Raw genomic sequence first — 22,209 nt, 5'->3', positions numbered from 1 at the left:
TTTACACAAGTTATTATCTAGATGACAAGATTAATATTGTTGAACTTTGACAATATCATATTATTAATATTACAAATGATATTTTTTTCGGTATACTGCAAGATCTATCTACCTAGTACCTTTATTATATTAAACATTGCAACCATTTACCTAAGAATAAGTAATCTGGCATTTTAATAAAATACAAAATATATATCTGTATAACAATACACAGAAGGATAAAAATAATTTTAGAAATCAAACAAAATGGTTAAATTGTTGAGAATTACCAAGTAAACAATATTGTAACTATTCAATTCATTAAAATATGATTAACCAAAAATATATGAATACAATTAATTATGTACATTTATACGTATACAGTATAAGATGGTATTTAAAATCAAATTATCAGATCTATATCATTATATTTAGAATTATAAATGAAGTTAAAACATAATTCAAACGTATAAATACATTTAAATGTTATTCATTTATTATTTAAATACTAAAAATTTATTATTATCGTCCAATAAATACCTATTGCGTTGTACGTAAATTTGGAAAAATTAAGTACTTATCAGCCGCCAAATTAATTACTTTAGGATATACCCGAACTGGGAACACGAGAGTTTACTACGATGACACCGGTCGAAATTTCCCACAGAAAAACAATTATTAACAACTTAATGTACACATGCCCTATAGATGGAGACAATATTGGGGTGGACGAAAAATCGTTTGACCACCCTATGATCCGACTATCAATTAAACTTGGTATATAATATACAATATTGTTGTAATAGATTTTAACAACAGTAATTTGTTTGCTTCAAAAATCGTACATTGCCATGAATCATAATGTATCGCTGTTGGGAATAATACATTTAGAATAAAATTCAAATTATGCTCTATAAAAATGTATGTGAGAGTTCAAATGATTACCAAATTCAAATAAATTATATTTAGTTTAATATGAAACGATACGTATGTGTAATGCACACATACGTAATTTTCAATTACCTAGATTCGGAACTTAATTAAAATTGCTTGCATACCTATTATATCATAATTGTCGGAAACCATTATTGGTAGAGATATAAAAAATTAAAGTAGGTACCTTAGATATCTACCAACACGTATAAATGACATAGGTATATAATATGTATAAAATATAAAATAATACACACTCACATAAAAACAAATTTACTTAGACTAATTAGGTAATGCAGTGTCTATGTGTTATGACTATTATATGAATTATGATCATCATCATCATTCGTTGAACAGAACAATTTACAGTTTAATTATTTTCTCCATGTTATAACCACCATATATCCGGTATGTCGTGTGTAATAACAAGAGGTATTCATTGGATATCAGCATTATAAATTTAATTTTTCAATTCTACTTTCATCCAAATAGCCAATAATCCTAAATGATTTTCATCAAGCTCTCAAGCATTCTAAACATGTTGAATACGTCGTTTGTATAATACAGCATTTACATTTACATAGGTAATTCGTAGACCATTATTTGGGTTTATTTATATAGTTAAAAATACTTTAACTGTATAAGATATAATAAGTATAATAAACTGCAATAGAATTATGTATAGTCTGGATGACGGTAGCAAAAAGAATTTCACGCAAACTGACAACATACATGCAAAGCAAAACATAATAACTGACATTTTCATCGTATGATTGAAGACACGTTTTCAAGTCGCGTTTGCTCACATCTCTATACCACTCCAACCGAATTGCAGGTAGGTAGATGTATTCATCTACTTGATACTAACCAACTCAAAGACACATATATACAACGCACACTATAGTGTGTTCGAAATTAACATGGAAATATTAACTGAGGCACTGCAAAGAGAAGTTAAATGTTGATTTATAGTGCTGTGTGTAGTATAAAGCATTTAGATAATAATGTATGCCTAAATATTATACTATTAAAGTATCATATTATGTGATGTGTGTATATACTATATTCTTTCTACTCTGAATTAAATGCACCTTAGCGACGGAAGATCGTCAGAAGTCGGGAAGGAAATCAAACACTACAAGCGGGCGAAGAGTGAAATAAATACGCACTGCATGTATACATATACACTATACAGCATATTATAATATAATAATATTATATACTAGCTACTTTGACCGATGTACCGCGTCCAACACACGTTGTACAGGTACTTGTCAGCCGTGATTGACTCGTTAAAAAAAAAAAAAAATTAAACAATCTCTAAATGAATTTACGGCGCGACTTGACTTATAGTATTCTTGAATGTAACACGTGTATAAGAAGAATAACACAAATAAAACATAGAGTTATGTTCGATATTCACAGAGTTGTAAACAAATTTAGTGGTATAGATATAAATGAATTGTATAATATACATATTTTATACCCGTGTAGTTAACATAAACGTGTGTGTCAAAACAATTTTCCCGGATATCGCATGATTACCTAGAGTGCAGGAATTCAACTTTCCACAAATTGGACAATAAAGAATTTATATTTGTACTCCCTAACCTAGCACATTATTAAAATACTAAACTTATACTTCTTTGATGTTATACATTTTATAGTGACCTGCGTGATAATTTACAAAAATTATGTTGTCTTCTTAAAATTATTTATACTTCAAAGTTTACGATATAACAGCTCTTTGAAGCTATATTCAATAATAACGTTTTACAGAGCACGTATGTACAATTTTCAGTTTCGCGTATAATATTCTATTTACATATTTATAAATAATTCATCACACCATAATATACTACTCTCCTAATTTCACTCCCTAAAAATACTTAAAAATAACACACCATACATTCATCAAGCGTTTCTTTTTTTTCGTGGAATTCTTTAGGTGGATTAATGTAGGAACCTAAGAAGAGTTCTTATCAGTTTTTTGAGTAAATAATATACACATACGACATACCTACCTATATGCATTTTATCAAATTCAAATACCATGTTCATTTTGTATAACCTCCACATTATGTTACTTTTCGAAAGACTAACTACGTTTTATTATATCTTATGCCATTATTATCCTTCATTTTCTTAAACTAGACGTAAAAAAAAACTATGTTCAATTATTATTTTTCAACGTCTAAACGTGTTAAAAAATTAAATCAAGGCTATTGTTTTATGTTCTTTCGGTTTATTTAGTTTGTAATTTTACGTTATTAAACTTGATATTTAGTTTATATTATACGTACTTACATTATACAATATTTTAGAGTCTATTATACCAAAGTATTTTGAATTCATATGCATTGTTCAGCGTTGATGAGTTATAAATAGAAACCGTAGTTCTTTTAAAATTGGTTAAAATGTGTTTGCATAAATTATGGACCAGAATGAATAGAACTAAATTAATAGGAGAATATAATTAAAAACACGTTAAGTAACAACAGTTAGTATAACTGCATCAGTATATAGGAGATTTATTTCGATCAGTTTACTTTGTATACCTATTCGAATTTTGAATATAAATAGGATCTTTAAATCTTTTATAACTAAACAAAAAGGACATGTAAAAAGATATACATTACACAGAAGAAAGTATTTTAGATTATATAGTAACAAAACGACTAACTAAACTTAATTACATAATAATATATTATTCTTTATACAATTTTTGAAGTTCATTAGAATTTAAAAAACTAAACAAATAAAATAATAATACATTATGAAAAATAAAAATTAAGTAGGTATATTAAAATTGTATAAAGATTAAAGACTTTTTTAAACAAAGATTACAAAGAAAATAAACTCAAATCAAAGTTTAAAAACTAATTAGTTATCAGTTTATCACTCAAAATGGTTTACCTACTTTCGAGTAAAATGTAATTTGTATAATCAGCTATTAAGTCTTACTTCTCTTGAAAATATTATAATTTATCGTTTTTATTTTATTAATTATCTAGATAAAAGTTCATACGTATAAATAAATAAATATTTATATTTAAAATAATGATAACTTCATTATATTATATTTGATGTTAAAGTAAAAATATTAATTTAAAAAACGTCCAGTTTTTGAATTCCGATATTAGGTCATCAAGAAATCGAATTATTAGCAATAGTAATACAAAAAATTATTATCGGAGAAGAATTTCACAACGTTCGAGTAGCAAAAAATAATAATAGATAGACATTAATACCCTCGCCTGCACCTTTATGAAGTAGTCTAAACAAAACTCGTACTTATGATTGGTGTTTATTATGGGAATCAAACACGCGATTAAGTCGATTAAGTTGTGAAACAATTAATGAAATAATTTTCTCCCCCAGCTATTAGTCACCCCATGAATTTATTTACCCTCTTCGAGGCTAGTCTACGGTCGGGGGTTCGAAACGACACGCATTTGACAAACGGCTGATAATTGGAAACGGCATGAGAGTGTGTGGTATACATATAATCCTCTTCTAAAGCCGGATCATATTATCGACGAAAACGTCTGTATTATTGAACACTGTAGAAACCAATTCAACTCATTTTCCTCCCTTCTCAGTAAAAATAAATCTATTTCTAGTAGTTTTGTGCCATGTCAAATCTAGTCTTTCAATTTATATAATATGTGAGTATGCATTTTAAAATAATATTTATTTTAATTTTAAAATGATAATCTATATATTAAAATGTTCGTGAATGTATTTGAAATATAAGAGACAATTTTAAACAATTTTATCTCTAAGCTAATTTCATATTAAATATAGAATATTGATTGATTATTGTTCAATTTTTACGTACCTCGTCGATGATCTCAATCATATATAACTCATGAAATCCTACTGCTTACTTATTATTTGTTATACAGGTAGTACAATGTATTATGTAACTACTAAATATCTAAGAAGTTAAAGATCTGTTGATATTTTTCTGAAAATATGTTAAACATCATGAGATACGATCAAACTGATTTAGTAGGTTTATACTTTCCTATCGACTATTTAAAGATCAACCCAAAAATACAGCATTAATGCATTATGCTATTAAACAGAGGGTATAAAATAAATCAACATTTGTTAATTTATTAGATTATAGTATAATTCTTTTTCCATATGTTTTTTGAAAAATTGTCATAAAAATAATTGATTTCTCTTAAAATGATTTGTTTTTAAGTAAGAGATAATTTTCGAAATATTCATTTTTAAACTTTTACCCAAAAATTGTAACAACAATCTACAAGTATATTTTTGCATGTTTGATATTCATTTGATATATAACAACATAAAGAAAACAAATTTAATAATCAATACTAGTTATGAAGAATTTGCGTGCGTATAAGCTAGTTGCTACCGGAATGAATAAAGGAGGAATTTATTCGAGGTATACGACCTATCGTCCAGCGATTGCCGATGGCGATCAAGTATGTTGATCAATTATTAGGTATAACGTGCCAAATTGATACGTGACTAAGAAACAGTTGAATGTCCATCAAAATTATTAAAACTTTTCATACATATTATATTGTATACCTTGAATGATGCTGATTCTGCATAACATTTATGTTCTATACTATTTTTAATCATTATATTTTAATAGAAAACTGTACAAAACAGCTGTAATTTCGTTTATAGACCATTTATGATGAGTAAAAAACTAAAGAACCAAGTTTGTAAACAAAAAATATACTAAACAACCATAGTTAAACAATATGATAAAATCTAAAAATATACAAAGAATATTTCAATTAATATTTTTAGTTTTAGTTTTATATTTAAACTGCATAATTAGATTATAAATGGATCATGAAAAACAATGTATTTAAAATATCAAATTTTATGATTTCAATATAATATATTATAGGTACTCTAAAAATCGTACGTAGTCCAAGTACGTAGTTTTATTTTCTGTTGGAAACAATAGCATTAATTTCAATATAAAATATTATTAAATGAAGATTTTAAGATTTAACAATCAAATAATTTCAAAATAAAGCATTTTATCGATAATTTCATTTAATGGAATGTATTATTTTTTATTTAACTAAAAAACTACACATACTTATAACTGAAATCGTTTTTATTTTAAAAAATATTTAACGATGACTACTAAGATTGCAACAAAATCACACGGCGAGTGAACACGTTGTTTCGATTTCGGATACGACTATTAAAAGTTGTTTATTATGTCCCTAAACAGTCGAAAAATGATAGTCACGATTTTCAAAAATATAAAACATAAGACACTGTTATTATTATTATTATCATCATCATCGATGCAATTACCGAACGTAGAAGTTGCCTACTGTATGATAGATGAATGACGAAATATATGAAGGTGTCGAACGGCATTACCCTTGAGCGATTGTCTGCCATTTATTCGGCCAGCCGAATCAAAAAACCGTTTGTGGCCAGTTAATCGGACGCGATTATTCATTGTCTATAATAATTGGGAAAAGCAAATAAATGTGATCGGTTTTGGAGGCAGACAAAGAGGGAAAAATACCAAGAGTAAAAAGAGGGAGGTGAAAAAATGTGGAATGAAAAATATATAAATATATATTATAATAATGACGAGAGATTCCCATGTACGGATGGCCTATCAATCAGCACATCTAAACCGTAATTAACATCAGGTAGGGCGTGTAATTTTTTTACTATTTTTCTCTCGCACTATATCTTATATCTGTGTTTTGTTTTATAAACACATATATCCTTTCTTCTTTATTTCTGATCAATCCGGAACAATATTTTATACGACTTAACTCGAGTGGGCGTAACGTATAGTCGATCAGTCAATACAGAAAATAACATTTATTCAGAACAAAAGACCGAGTAATTCTTATTGGCTAAAAGGATACCTAATAGAATACATTATTTTACTATATATGATAGTATATGTACATTATTCCATGGTAACCAAAATCGTTTAACAAGTATACACGTGTATCCGGATATTCTAAGTATGCCCATCCAATTATTTAATTTTTGATTGATTAATAATGCCAGATAATAGATATGCGTCACGACAGAGTTTAAAAAATTAAATCTGATCAATCTTATTTTTAATAAGAAAATATAAGATATTTAAAGGTCAAACAAGTTTACAGTTCCGAGACACGCACATGAGTGAGACTATTTATTAAATACATATTAGGTATATTTTATATAATTATCAACAGCGATAAATATTTTTTATAAAACCAAATGTTAATCGTAGGTACCTAGCTGATACTTAACTACATATTAAAAATTGAATAAGTTACTATCCATTCTATGTATAAATCAGTATTTTTCAAATTTTTTTAAATATTTATTATTATAAATATTTATATCTATATATAGGTATTTTAGTTTTCAAAGAATAAAAATCGATGATTAAACCTTTAGGTAGATCTATATAATAGTCGTTGGATTTTGTTTTTATTTACTTTAATATAGCTTTATGCATTATGTAATTAAATATGATTATAAAACAAATTCTCTCACTACTAAACATTAGTGATCTGTAAAAAATATGAATCCGTCAGAATATGTGTTGTATACTCATACGTAAAAAAAACAATATTCAACACTTCTTTTCTTTTCTCGTCACCCTATAATATATTAATTCAGTCTGCGGAGAGGAGTTCGGTCTGTATCGTTTCGTTAATCCGCATATATTTTAAGCAGTACCTAGTCCTACACAATATAATCACCCTCAGTTGTTATTATAATGATTATATTCAACGTGTTTATACCTAATTAATGCGTGTTTTATGATTGCATATATTTATTATTTTCATCCCGCGTCTTTGACGTAATTTGTATTTTTTAAATTCCAGACTCTCCCTCCACCCCTGTACACCCATGTAGATTTGGACGAAGGCACTATCGTCACGGTGTTTGGTCATCTTGGGACTCGGGTTGGACGTCGACGGTATTATAGACGGTCGCATATGTCGCGCGATGAGAACTCGCGCCGGTCTCGCGTGGACCGGCCGGCGACGACGTGACTTGATAATACGGCGGCAGGTGCGTGGCACTCATAATAATAATAATAATATTATATACCTTTAACCTACCGTCATCACGTCGACGTGAAGATGACAAATCGGTTGACATGCGATCGAAATCCGTCTCTCACGGCATAAAATATTCTCACCCGGTAGTGGTATTGTCCACCGGCCGCGCGCCGCTCTTATTAATTTCGCCGTCTCTTGTGACCAATTCAACAGGTGTGCGTATATATTTGTCATTCATTCATTTCCCTTTTTTTCTCTCATCGTATTTTTTCGGCTATTTGTTTCATTATACGTATCTCATACACACATACATAATTTACTGATTGTGGTCTTTTGTGTATGACCGAGTGTCGTCGACCTCCATGAGAAAGGACATCTACACTCGCACATCTACCGGTGACAATGTGTCGTGTGTTTGACGAGAATTATTATATTAAGTACATGTAAAAAAAAGATATTTATCCTCCCCCACGAAAGTAAAAATTTATCAATATAGACTATGGGAAATCATCACGAAATGTTTTTAATTTGCATATTTTTTTTTTTAGTACCGAGAAAACATTGTTTACTCCATTGCCCACATCTATTACTATATTATATGCGTTATGCACCTATGATGAGTGTTTAATAAAGATTGAAATAAATCCTGTTACCAAACTCTTTATTGTGACAAAAAATAACTTAGTGACTTCAGTAGGTTTGCTATTTTAATGTTTATTATTTCATAGGTAGATAAATGATAAATTATTAAAAAGAAACCTATGTATGACTTTTAAATATTATGTTAAATTTAAAACGATAAAAATCTAATTCAGATGTTAAAATAGTACGATGAGTATACAGTATTTTGATTAAAATTACAATTTTATCCTCACTAAAAAGAAAGCGGAGAAATAAATACCGATTCAGTTTTCGAGTATACCTATTATATAGTACCTAGTTTGTAATTTTAATGGATGTGTTAAATTTGAATTCAATGATAAATCATTGTATACGAAATATGATTGCGAGCGGAGACGGTGTGTTAACCATACTTGTATAAATAATCAAATTTCATATTTGAAAAAAAAAAGTAATAATAAAAATCAAAAATATCTCTTGGCAATAAATATTGCTATTTTTTTAAGCTATTTTTTTCATTTTTTTTGTTCAAGGTAGAAAAACGTGTGGGGAATATTCTATTAAATTTCCAAACATTATTAAGTAAAACAACATTTTTATAATTTTATAACTAAAAAATAATGTCATGGACAATAATAGCTCAAAAAGATTCTAAATATTTTTAAAATGTTATCGTATATGAAAAATATAGTCATTCTAAAACCTGGTGAAAATTTTGTTATTTTTATGGTTATTAGTTTTGACATTTCTTAACGCATTCGAAAACTACTGAGAATTTTCAATCTTGATGTCCCGAATACACCAGTTAAATTCACCTTACTATCAGAAAATATGCTGATTTCAAAAATCTGAGCTTTTACTACTCCAAATATTGATGACAGATAGAAAAAAATAACATACCTGTCTAAACTGTTCTTCAAAAGTCCACGATTGTGCTTCACCCTTTCTGGCTAACAAAGATGATTCGTTTTCCTGTGTATATTCATGACCAAGAGGTGTGTCACCTGATCGGCTAGATCCTGGTGGTGATTCTATATTGGCTGGTCGTCTAGAGGGTATTGGCATGACGATCTGATCAGACATAGGCATCCCATTAGGATGACGATAAACCAAATGTTGTATCATAGACGCTGTGTGACCTCCCATCAGTCCGTGTGGCGCACTTGCCAAACGACGAGCCAACTGATTTAGGGTTTCTCGTTCTTCTCTCTGAAATCAAAACATGTAAATTAATATGATATGCCTGCTTTTACAAGACTACAGATAAAACAAAAAGTTTGTAAGCCACAGGGCCACAGGGGTTATTAAATTCAGGACTTATACACATTTAGTAGTTTAAGTTTTTCAACTTTCTAGAATGTAAGATTTCTAAGTACCTATAGTTATTTATTGTTGGATGAGTCATTTACAATAGGAAACTAATTAATGAAATTATACCTGCATTTCCAGGATATCCGGTTCTTCTTCCGGTGAACAATCATCATCCACTCTTCTGCGGTCGTCCTCGTCCTCGTCATCAGTACCTTTAGGTGATTGCATCCAATGATATGATTGAGGCTGCACGCTCAAATTCAAATTTAAGCCAAGTCTTGCACTATCTGTGGCATCCATTGTCATTTTCATACAGTCAATTGGCAAATCGGTACTTAACTAAATAACAGTGAGTATAATATTATAAATACATTTATGATTAAAAAAAAATATGGGTATTAATAAAACTAATATTATTAATTAATTCATTATAACATTATATTGGAAACTAATAATTAATAGTCCCACCTTTATACTTAGAACATATTAAGGTATTATTCCATTAAATCGTTAGACCCCTCATTTTATTTATAAATGATCATAGGTAGTTAGTAAATGTTATTACTGCAGTAATAATTTATAGTAAATTTATAAAATTTATAAAATATTATATAAAATACTTATTATATAAAATATTTATAAAATACCTTTACGTATAACGTTTAAAATTAGGTCTTCTACGAATCTAAATATTTCTTATGCCTATTATAATAATTATAAACATGAAGAACAGCGAGCAAAATATAAAAAAATGAACAATATAAAAAAAGCGGGTAAATAGTGACTAGTGGATGTCGCTGTTTTGTACAGTAGGTGACAAGTGGGTGACAGTAATGGATGGAATTAAACTTGAATCCAATGATTTTATATCATTGTATACGAAAAACGATTCTGAGCGGAGACGGTTTATCTGAGATATATTATAGATTATTAAAAAATTTCAAATCTTAGATTTAAAATGTTACTCAAATGTTTTGAAAATTTTACCATGTTTAGGTAAGGCTGATATAAGTAAACAACCCAAATTTCAAGTTTTTACGAATGTTTTTAACTGAATTACAACAAAAAACTCCCAAAATTAAAAAATTCTATAAATAGCTCAAAAATGGCTACAATTTTCCGAACTTTAAACCGTAAGGAACAAAACAAAATATAACATATAAGATCTCTTGTCATTTTTCATTTAAAGCAATATTTCTGGTAAAAACGTCGTCCGTAATTATTTAGTATTATAAAATCGTGAAATCGTACATTTTTTCTCATTTAACCGCTTTTATTTCGAGTACCGTTTCGAAAATCAAAAAATGACCTCGTTAATGTACCAGCTCCAGAACATAAACTTTCAGAAAAAATGCTACATTTGATACTTTTGAGGAAGTTTAGAGGGAGAAAAAGTGTTTACAGAATAAAAAAGAAATAAACATTATTGTAAAACCAATACATTTCTCGCTCCGCTCAGAATCTAAAATAGTCACAAATTAAGTTATAAAATATTAGTTTGGAGTTATTTGGCATACAATTTAATTTTAAGATTGTTACGATATTAATTTAATTACAGAGGTATAGGTAATCATAAACCATAATATATTTTTTGAAAATCTATATTGCATAGATCAGAAGTCTCAAGGAAATAACATATATCAATAATGACGTCCAATTAAATTAATAATTAAAAAAATAAAAACACTTTTTGTCTCTCGAGAAAAAGACACATAAAAAAAATCAAGTACGTGTTTCATTAAAACTACATTAGTCCAATTGGCGCTAAGCCACACATCATTTGGTCTTGCACCGATTTTTATATAAGTAATCTAGCGCGGCGTCAAGTAAATATAATATGAAGTGACATAGTTTTTGAATGTTATTTTACAGATTAATTAACAATGTAGAGTACGATAAATTCACGAGTAAAACAAATTCCGGTAATTAAATGGTTGAAATAATAATAATGGAAAAAATAGAAATAGAAAATGAATAGAAGTTACCTACCTAATTGAAATGAATTCAGACATGAATTGTTTAGTATAATATTACAATATAATAGGTTGTACCTATTATGTTATATTTTAAATAGGTACCTACATAATAATAAAAAAAAAAATATTGTACAGCAGTTTCAGTTTTGAACTTATTAATGATACATTTTTAATGTTAACATTTATTATATTGTTGCAATCATGATTACTCCGGAAGTTATAATTAAAATCATTTAATTACTTAAAACCAAAAAAGCATCATGCGAATGTATAGGTAACTTTATTTCTTATCGTCATTGCAAAAACAAAACTGTATTATAGTAATTGAATACTTAGAAAATAAATTATATAAATCATCCAATATAATAACTAATCAATTGACTCCGTATAAGTCACTTTAAAATGACCCATGGACATCTCATGCGAAGAAAAGAACACACACTGTGCCAAACCTGCGGAGAACATCTCACAGTCTAACATCTCCTCATACACCGTTGAAGTCACATAGAAACCTAGGAATAGCCTAGCAATTGCAGATAACTTTTTTTTAAACTCTTAATCCAATTGAAGAATTGGACTAAGAAAAAGATTATTTTATTTCTAAAATATATTCATGTGTATAACTCAATCTAAATAATTTAATGTACTCATTAATATGTATGGTAATATTATTATTTACCAAGCTAATAACCTTAGTTGTTGATGATGTGCCAATAAAAAAAAAAAAAATTGATAAATAAATAACAGCTGATATTTCCATTTATAAGAGAAAATGAAAATGAATTAAAAAGTTTTGTGTTTTATATTCTTTATTCGGTATCTGTATTTAATACCTATTACTAAATAATCCTTTTTGTTATGTGTGTAATACTACATTTTAATGTTTGAATGCGAATTGAATTCTTATAAAATATTTTACAGATTTATAAATACAACCTGATGGCTGATTGATATCATGAAAACATAATTATAGTTGTGTTAGGTAGATAGGTACTGTATATTATTTCAAACACACGTTATTTAACAAATTTGATCGTAAAAAGAAAATCTCCTCGATGCATGAGACAACGGTGTCAAATGATTTAACATGCATTTAAAGAAATACATTTGTAGAAGCAATAAATTCATTAGTTACTACCAAAGTGGTCGACCGGAAATACGGTGAACGTTATTGTTTGATGTAAAGACACGTGACTCTTATTATTTCTTCATTCCTCCGGGTAGTGATAGTGATATGTGTGACAGGTATTATGCACGGTCGTTGGACGTTATTTTATTAATGATGAGAACGTGCTAGAAGAAATCGCAAAAGTCTATATATATATATTAAATATATAAATGTCAAGGGTGTCTGTACAACTATAAGTATAATATTTTTAAAAGTCGACATGGGCTAAACAAAACAACAGCATCACCACAATGAACACTCGTACATTATGCTTAGTATTAGAAAATATTTTGTGTCTAGATCGGTTGGTCCAATACCCATTGCCCTTTATTCACACACATATAGAAACCCCTAATAATTTATATTATGTACAGGGTTGCTCAAGTTGTATTGTGTAATTTTTTAGAATAATCGTTTTACCGATTAATGGAATTGAAAACTTATTTATGTTTTTGAATTATTGAGAGAACTTTTAATAGTTCAATATTTATTAAATTACATTTTGAACGGCAATATTAAATAAAGCTAACACGTGAATCGCCATTAAAAATTCAGCAATCGCAAAATAAATATAGCGGGTTTTCGATTCTACTTCACTGACATAACATGAAACAGCGCGCTCTCAAAGTTTGTAACCAATGTCGGATCCAGTGGGAGAGGCTGATCGCCCCCCCCCCCCCCCCCGTTCTATAAAAAACTTCATATCCATATAAAATTTATTGTGTATATAAATTATTAATTTTTGGAAACAGTCACTATATATACGTCTATGAAATACTACTGCCCCCCCCCCCGTTATTTTTGGCTGGACCCGCCCCTGTTTGTAACACAACAAGAAACTGTCTGTATATGATTATAGACATTATGTTATATAAAATAAAGTAGGCACACGAAAGTTTTGTGGGTTTTTAGTGTGTTTGCTTTTCACTTACATCCACGCCGAAGACGCTCGGTTTGCAGTTATACCTTCATAGCAGCAGATGATTCGTTTAAAGCGCGCACACTAATGATATAGGTGTGCTGTCATTATAAGTTCATTAATTACAGTGATAGATTCCCGTTCGCTACAGTTTAAAACAGTTTTTATTTTCGGTCACCGCCGGTCGTTAAATAAATTCCAACTACATCATTAATATCATTGCACGACTACTAACGTCACCCTTTGAACGGTTTTCCACCATCCATTGAAGCCAACCCTTACGCGCCCTGCTATCTGCGACCTAAACGGAAAACAAGATTAGTAAACATCCAAATGACGTGTGTTATTTTGTGTTTTTTCCCTCTTTTTTTTCTCACTCCTCCACGAAAATTTTCGCATTCCGATACAGATACCCATCAATTTCGACTGTTATTACTATTCCAACGTAATATCGGGTATAATATCGATGGTCGTTAATCAAATTCTAACAAAGTAATGAAATAAACGTCTAAGAAAAATTAAAAGTACGAGGTTTAGAAAAAAATTAGTTCGGTACTATGTAATTACGATTTTAAATAATATATTACATAGACTATTTTTAATTCATATAATATTAATACATTTTACAATTATTATCGATTAGGATATTAAACAGATTTTAAATATTTTAGTTTATTGATTTGTCTAAATTATTTATGAAATATTATTTTTAATTATTTTGGCTATTCTTCTTAAAATATATTTGAACTACTTTATAAACTCTATCATATTATTTTATTTAGTTAAATTTGTTATTTATAAAATTAATATACATGTTGCAAATTCCTATGTTTAGAGAACCATATATTTTAAATATAATCTTCACTTTTATATACTTTTCATATTATAAAATATGTATAATTTCAATGCGTGGTAATATTTTGAATATAACTTCATGACCTAACGGGGTGCTGCGTCACTGAGTTACTTCCCCCTCCTGTCAATCAAATATCATCAAATTTACTCATTGTAAAACACGCAAATATAGATTATAAATATGTTAACTTCGTTTCAATAAAAAAAAACTTCATTAACTCATAACTTATATTTCCTACTTCTATAATTTATATATTATCATCTGCAGTTTATAAATGACTGGTTATTAATTACAATTCCATCAATAGTAATGTAGTGTATTCTCGTATTGTTTGCATTTTCATTTAAGTTTTAACTAAAGAATTTTTAAAAGTTTATTTTGTATTTCATTTAGTTATTATGAATCTCTTTAGTTGCTTTTGTTAATGTATATTAAAAACATTAAATAAATTAAAAAATAATAAAGATCTACTTATTAAATATTTATATATACATATATTTTGGGTATAATATTTTTTAATGACATTTTTATTATATTATAGGTATATATTATTGCATTAATTGGAATATTGTCAGTTATTTAATACGTTAAATATTAAATAACAATTGAATGTTTTTTATTAGGTTTTCTTTGGGTACTTTTTTTAGTATGTCTACTAGCTGGAATTACATTTATAAATTACAATGAAAAATTTCCATTTTACACCTTTTTAATATTATCAAGAATAATATTATTGTTTTGATGTATTTGTTATGATCAAAAGGTGTCATTATAATAACGTGGGTAGTTAAATTCAAAATATCGGCATATAGTGGGCGTTATGTATTTAATCAAGACCAGAGTCGTATATTATAATCCCAGATTAATTATACACGTATAACGTATGATAATGCTTTTTAAATTAAATCTTACCACGCGAAATTATTTTGAATGCCATTAATAAATAACAACTGATAACTAATTATGTAAAAGAGAAACGGTGGATGTTGAAAACACAAGAATATTGATGCACAATATACTTATTACAAAATATAAACCAATAAATTGTCATTTTATGATATTTCTATAATATGTACTTAGTGAAATATTATATCAAGCCTGAAATGTAATATTAATAAGTATGGTATCACCAACATACGCGGGTAATTATGTATTTTACTGCTGTAGACTGTAATATTGATTCATTGTCAAAAGCTTAAAAACGAAGAGTAATTAATAATATAATAATTGTGTACCTATCTAGAACACACTACTAGCTAGTTGAATTTCGATTATATCAAATTTCGTTCACTGTTTTAATATTTTAAATAGTAACAAATTAGATGATACCAATAGAGGTTATAATATAATATAGTATAATGTTTAAGTGTATACATAGTTTATTATACACTTAAAACTACAGTACCTGTATCAAATAGGTACCTATGCATCAAACATTCCAATAAAATAATATATTATTTTGTATGTACCAACTGTAATAAGATATATATTTATAACATTTAAGCTATGATGATATTATATCTGTTTGTATATATTAAATTATTCGATTAATGTAAAAAATGTATATAGGTATACTACAGTATAGTATATACCAGTCTATACCATACTCTGAATAACCCAACACGAATTGTCCGGTTTAGCTGTTTTCATGCTTGTTTTGTTTTTAAAAAGACCTTCAAATGTGATTTATGACCGTTAAAAATCGGTTTATTTATAATTTATACAATAAATAATTTAATACTGACTAAATTATCATTCCTATCGGCTTTATTATGGTAGATATTTAGATTTGTTTTTAATTAAATTAAATATAACTTTCATAATAAAATTAACACTAAATACCTATTAACAAATACATTTTTTAATAAACTTATTTCTTTGCTAATGCAATAATCATAATATAATAATATTATATTATGATATAGTATAGCATGATATACAGGGTGATTCAAAAGGCTGTAACATAAATTGTGAATCACCCTGCATATGTATTATATATAGTCGAATTAAAAAAATAGCGTTTTAAAGTTGTTGGTATAGGATTAAAATATTTTATTTAAATGTATATTTAGTAATTTAATTTATACGATAAATCTTATCGATTTTATAACACATACCCATAACTAATATTACAATTCATCACTCTTACATTTTAATAGTATTCATGTTATAGCATGAACATAATATATACAAGTATAAAATCAAGTTAACCCACTGGTTCTGGCGGTTCTGAATTCAGTGTGTTATTGCAACGCCAAAAACCATTTATTCTGTGTAAGAACCTAGAATATGATAATATATTATTAATCGGTGCAGAATAGTGCGTTTTAGTTGAAAATACAAATTTTATACTTCTGAACGTTTTATGCGATGTTCAGACATTTACTATAATAAACCTCCGATACCACCGACCATCAGTGTTATATTGTAGGTAGGTATCTATCGCGAAAAAATTATGAGTATGGCCGATGGCTTGAAATTGAAATGTACCATGCATCGTGTTTATATATACAGCTATGTATACGCATTGAGTATGGGTAGGCAGTAGAGCGTTCACATCATTGCAATATAATAGTACTATATGTTAGCGTCCGTGGCTACATTATTATTAGTGGCTGTGTATATATATAGGTAACATATAATATTATTATAATGCGCAGTGCTAGTACAATGCTCACGAAAAGCGTCCACGAAAAAGTGATTAAAAAAATATATACCTATTACTAATTGCCCTTGGACCTTTGGTGGTGAGGGGGTAGAGGCGGCGAAGTATAATGTAACATGTATACTTGATCCTATTGTGATGATGATAAAAAGTTCGTATTATTTAATTTGATTTTTTTATTATAATTATAGTAATGGAAACGTCACCACATATCATTACAACAGTGTTATATGATGTAAGTAGTTGTAGCATAATATGTGTTTTAGTATTATTGTTTTCGACATATACGCATTCTTGAATTCACGTATTACAACATATAAAATGGTTTACCTATGTACTTTAACGTTTGCGGGTTCAGCATATTATAATATAGCCGTCCGTGGTAGTGCTTGAAGTACATATTATGTAGTAGTGCCAGCGGTGTTTGCGTGTTACTGCAGTTTTATAATATAGGCTTTGACACACCGTAACTTAACCCATGGCACTTCGTTATTCTGAGCAAATTGCCGTGCAAATTTATAGCCTATATATACATTAATACATTATTTTATGCACAATATGTGCATTATATATACGACCGGACTACCATTACATATAGGTAGGTATATTCATAAATGCAGGGTGATGTAAACACACTCAGGTATAGACATGTAAGTATAATATATATATGTTATATGATGCATAATATGTAAAATATATTGTATGGTATAGTCCGTCAAGGTGTGAGCTATGAACCAAATTATATACGGTTGCAACGGTCAGTTTGATAGACCGATATAACATCTGTAGCTATAATATGCGCTCAGCGAGACAACAACAGACTACACCAACATCTTTTCAATATATACGCTTATATAGTTACCTTTATTATGTATATATATTATATTTATATAATGTTACATTTAATTTCATAAAAAAATCGTAAATTGTTATGATCAATAACCAAAGTGTGTATCTACTATATGTACCCGCAACATTCTAAAATTCTATATACTATAGGTACGAACCAATTGCAGTGTCAGATGCAATTGATAAAATAAAAAATATATACGATTAATATCGTGTTTATACAAGACAAATATTAATTTTTGCGGAAAAATATCAAATCACTTATATTTTGCAATATTATAAAATATATTTTAATTTTGAAAATGAAAGAACGCTATGTAGTATGTATATATATACGATTTTTAAGTGTTATTAAGTTACAAACCTATATTATATTATATTGAACCGAAGAAATTGTATTTGCGGATACTTATATATCTTATATTCTAAACAATACGCATAGATAATTTTCAAGATATTAAAATATTTATAATCTAACCGAACATTTATAAAAACGTGTGAATAATATACAAATATCAACTGATTGATTATATAATTGAGTTATTTGTATGGTTGTATGTTATTAAATAATTCACAAACGTCAACCGTAAATACTAAACGCATGTTTAACTTTACCAAAAAAATTGCGTGTCTGAAAATATATAGACTAGATATGTGTAAATGAATGTTAGGAGTTCATAATAATGAATTCATGTGACATTTTTAGTGTTCTAAACGTAATGTTGTATTTCATAAAAAATGAAATAAAATAAGAAACAATCATTTTATATACAAAAGAGAACAGTATCACGTGGGCGAACGTTGAATATGGCGGTTCTTTTATTGTGTAGACGTGTATACGCGGGTGATACGCCTTTTTAAATTGCACAGGCCCAATACATACCGTTGATAATCGATTATGATGACGAATGTAAATAACGATTTAGTAATTGGCCGCCCACAGCAATGATTCCGAATATTTAGAATGACAGTAATATAAATGCAATAATAAAATTTCGAATAAAATACACTTTGTGTTTAAAATTATTATTTCTAAAATTTTAAGCAATAGAAACAGTAATTTGTATCGAAACATAGGTACATTATGCGTAATGCATGATATATTTCGTATGTAATAGAAGTAGGTACATAATATGTTAAAAATAAATTAGATTTAATTTTAAATTCTGCAGTAAAACAAATAAAAATAACGAGTGAAAATTCAAAAAGCTTACAAATAGATACTAAATATTAATTATGTATATGTAATCGTAAATATAGTAGGTATACCTATGTATATTATAAGTAACCTATATTTATAATTTAGTATACAATATCATATATTTCATTAAAATTATGCAGTGCATATCGTAGGTAATTAAGTTTTGAGTATACCTACATTTAATTTCGGTATTATGTACTGGCTGGTATATGGTATCCGATGATCACAATTCCATCATCTATTATAATTCTTTCTAGAGTGGCATTTTGTTTAGTTTTAGTCAAAAAGTAAAAGTAGGTACGATTACCGGTAATTAGTAAATAATATATTTTAGTATCTATATAATCACCACTAATGCGAGACTTATATTATTATGTTTATCTGCAATTACGGCCAATCTATAGTAACAGATAGGCTATTAGTTGAAATGTTAATATCTATATATAGGTACTTGCTGGCTATTCGATTATGAAGTTGACAACTTAAAGTGATAGGACGCCATGTGGAGTAAGATCTACCTACGCACGTTGTAATTAATATTTGATTCACACAATAGACCAGATAAAAATTTGATTATAGCTTCAACTTAGTCAATAAATGATGAATGATATATTTGAAAAATGTTATATTATAATAAATAATAAATATATACATCGATGATGCACAACGCAGTAATCCGCCATCGTGGTTGTTTTTGGTTTTTGAAGACATAATATGCGTATATAGAGGAATAGCTTTCTATTTCTATAAAGTGATAATTGTTAATCGCGAACAATTAATGATTTTATTTGTCTTGAGTATAAAATAAATTTTTATTTGACAAATGATTGGTCCATAATACCATACTGATAATACTGTAGATCTGAAATTGAAACACCTATAGATGTTACGTCGAAGCATGCGAATATCGCTCAAGCGTAGTAGAAATACTGTCGCATGACGTACTGACATCCATTCGAGATGATTATATTCACATATACTGTAATAAATAACAATATACAGCTTGAATTTCGAAGTGCTAAAATTACACGTCGACATTGTGTCTTTCTGTCAATACTGCGTTTGCACTTGGCACGTTATATGGTGAATTTTTTGCGAGATTTTAACGTCAGCCACCTTATTATAAAATAAAATATTATATATTATAAACATAATATTCGGCAACACGCACACACTAACTGTTATAAATGTACCTACTTAACATGGTGCGTATTGAACACACGACAGTGCTTAGTTGATATATCTACATCAAGGAGTAAACTACGCATTCGGGGTGGTTTCCGTAAGTGATGGCGTTTTAACCATCCAGACAAGCAAAATAATTTAATATACACCATCAACGGTAGTCACAGATTTGTTGCTATAAAAATCTGTTAACAAAAAAAAAACCGGTTTCGATAAAATTATATATGTATTTAAAACATTCCGTGATAATAATAATATGGCTATAGGCTTGTAGGGATCAGACAGGTTGATACGAGCGATGTGATCGAGGGCTTCTGCTGGAGAAAGAAGGACGATGTCAACCGGAATCCGAGTACCGACACCCACCTACACACAGTATTTATTTATACAAATATATTCTCATCGCAAGGCAATATAATTTGCAATAAGTGATAACTGTATAAAAAATAGTCATCGGCTTAATCATAATATTGTATTTATAAATTTATTTATAGGTATATTATATATACGTATGTGGCGTATCACAAAAATCATAAAAATATCCAAAGACAACCACCAGAAAAGCCTTGAAAAACTACACAATATTAATAATTAAATAATGAGACGAAAATCTTTAGACGGGTAACAGAAACGTATTTTCACTGTCGTGTGTTCTTTATGACTATATATTATATTATTATCTATGCAAAATATAATATAATGATTTAGGTACAATATTTTTGTGGATAACATACTGATCTATTATGTCCATATTAAACTTATATGACTATTCCATTAACCATTGTTCATTGTCTATTTTATCTAACCGACTTTTAGTATTTTATTGCTTAGCCATTAAAAAAAAAAAAAAAGAAAAAGAAAAAATGTAAATACATGAAACACTAATAGTTTTATGGGATGGCGTTTATTTCCTTCCTTTTAGACGTAGAATAGTATTGTATTAACAATTTGTTTGTCTATTTCTGTTGAGAAAAAAATAATGTCTGCCTTACACACGTATGTGATAAATAAAAAACAGGGGGTAAAATAAAACTCTAGTTCATTAATCGGCGGCCTGCATTAATCGGAACCTATAAAATCGGTCATAAACATTTCTCGAACGACCGTTTTCCACGTAATAAGCCCTTCTATTATTGTATAGACACCCATTAAACCGGACGTTATTAAACGCTTCTGACGTTTAACGATTGTTTTAAATATACTTGGCATACACACATGATAGCCAAAAAAACATGAAGTTACTGGCCAAAATTTGGTCTTATTTGATATATGCAAACACGAACTTAAACTAATCAAATATGAAAAATATGAGTTATAGCATCATTACACAAACTTTTCGAAAATTGTTTTTTATTACTACTCTTAGAATGTATGGAATTGTTAATTTTTTGTTGAATTACTATTAAAATAACATCCTACAAAAATGTACTCAGGTTAAACAGTACAATGTCTTGAACATATATGTTTAAAAAGACTACATAAATTAGTAAAACTACTGCCTACGAT

General features: G+C 28.2%; 1 protein-coding gene across 1 annotated transcript in view; it reads right to left on the bottom strand.

The window, feature by feature from the left end:
• Nucleotides 1–22,209, bottom strand: part of LOC107165043 (uncharacterized) — a 76,630-nt gene that overhangs the window by 42,016 nt on the left and 12,405 nt on the right. Inside the window, exons 2-3 of the mRNA XM_015513092.2 lie at nucleotides 10,011–10,223; nucleotides 9,474–9,782 (exon numbers count right to left, since the gene is read on the bottom strand). Of these exons, the coding sequence (XP_015368578.1) occupies nucleotides 9,474–9,782; nucleotides 10,011–10,196 (495 nt within the window). The 5' untranslated portion in view covers nucleotides 10,197–10,223. The remainder of the gene's footprint in view (nucleotides 1–9,473; nucleotides 9,783–10,010; nucleotides 10,224–22,209) is intronic.

The sequence above is a fragment of the Diuraphis noxia genome, unplaced genomic scaffold (assembly GCF_037042655.1).
Source record: "Diuraphis noxia isolate RWA-SAM2 unplaced genomic scaffold, SU_Dnox_SAM2 contig0002, whole genome shotgun sequence".
Classification (NCBI taxonomy): domain Eukaryota; kingdom Metazoa; phylum Arthropoda; class Insecta; order Hemiptera; family Aphididae; genus Diuraphis; species Diuraphis noxia.
This window is presented reverse-complemented; position numbering and strand designations above follow the sequence as displayed.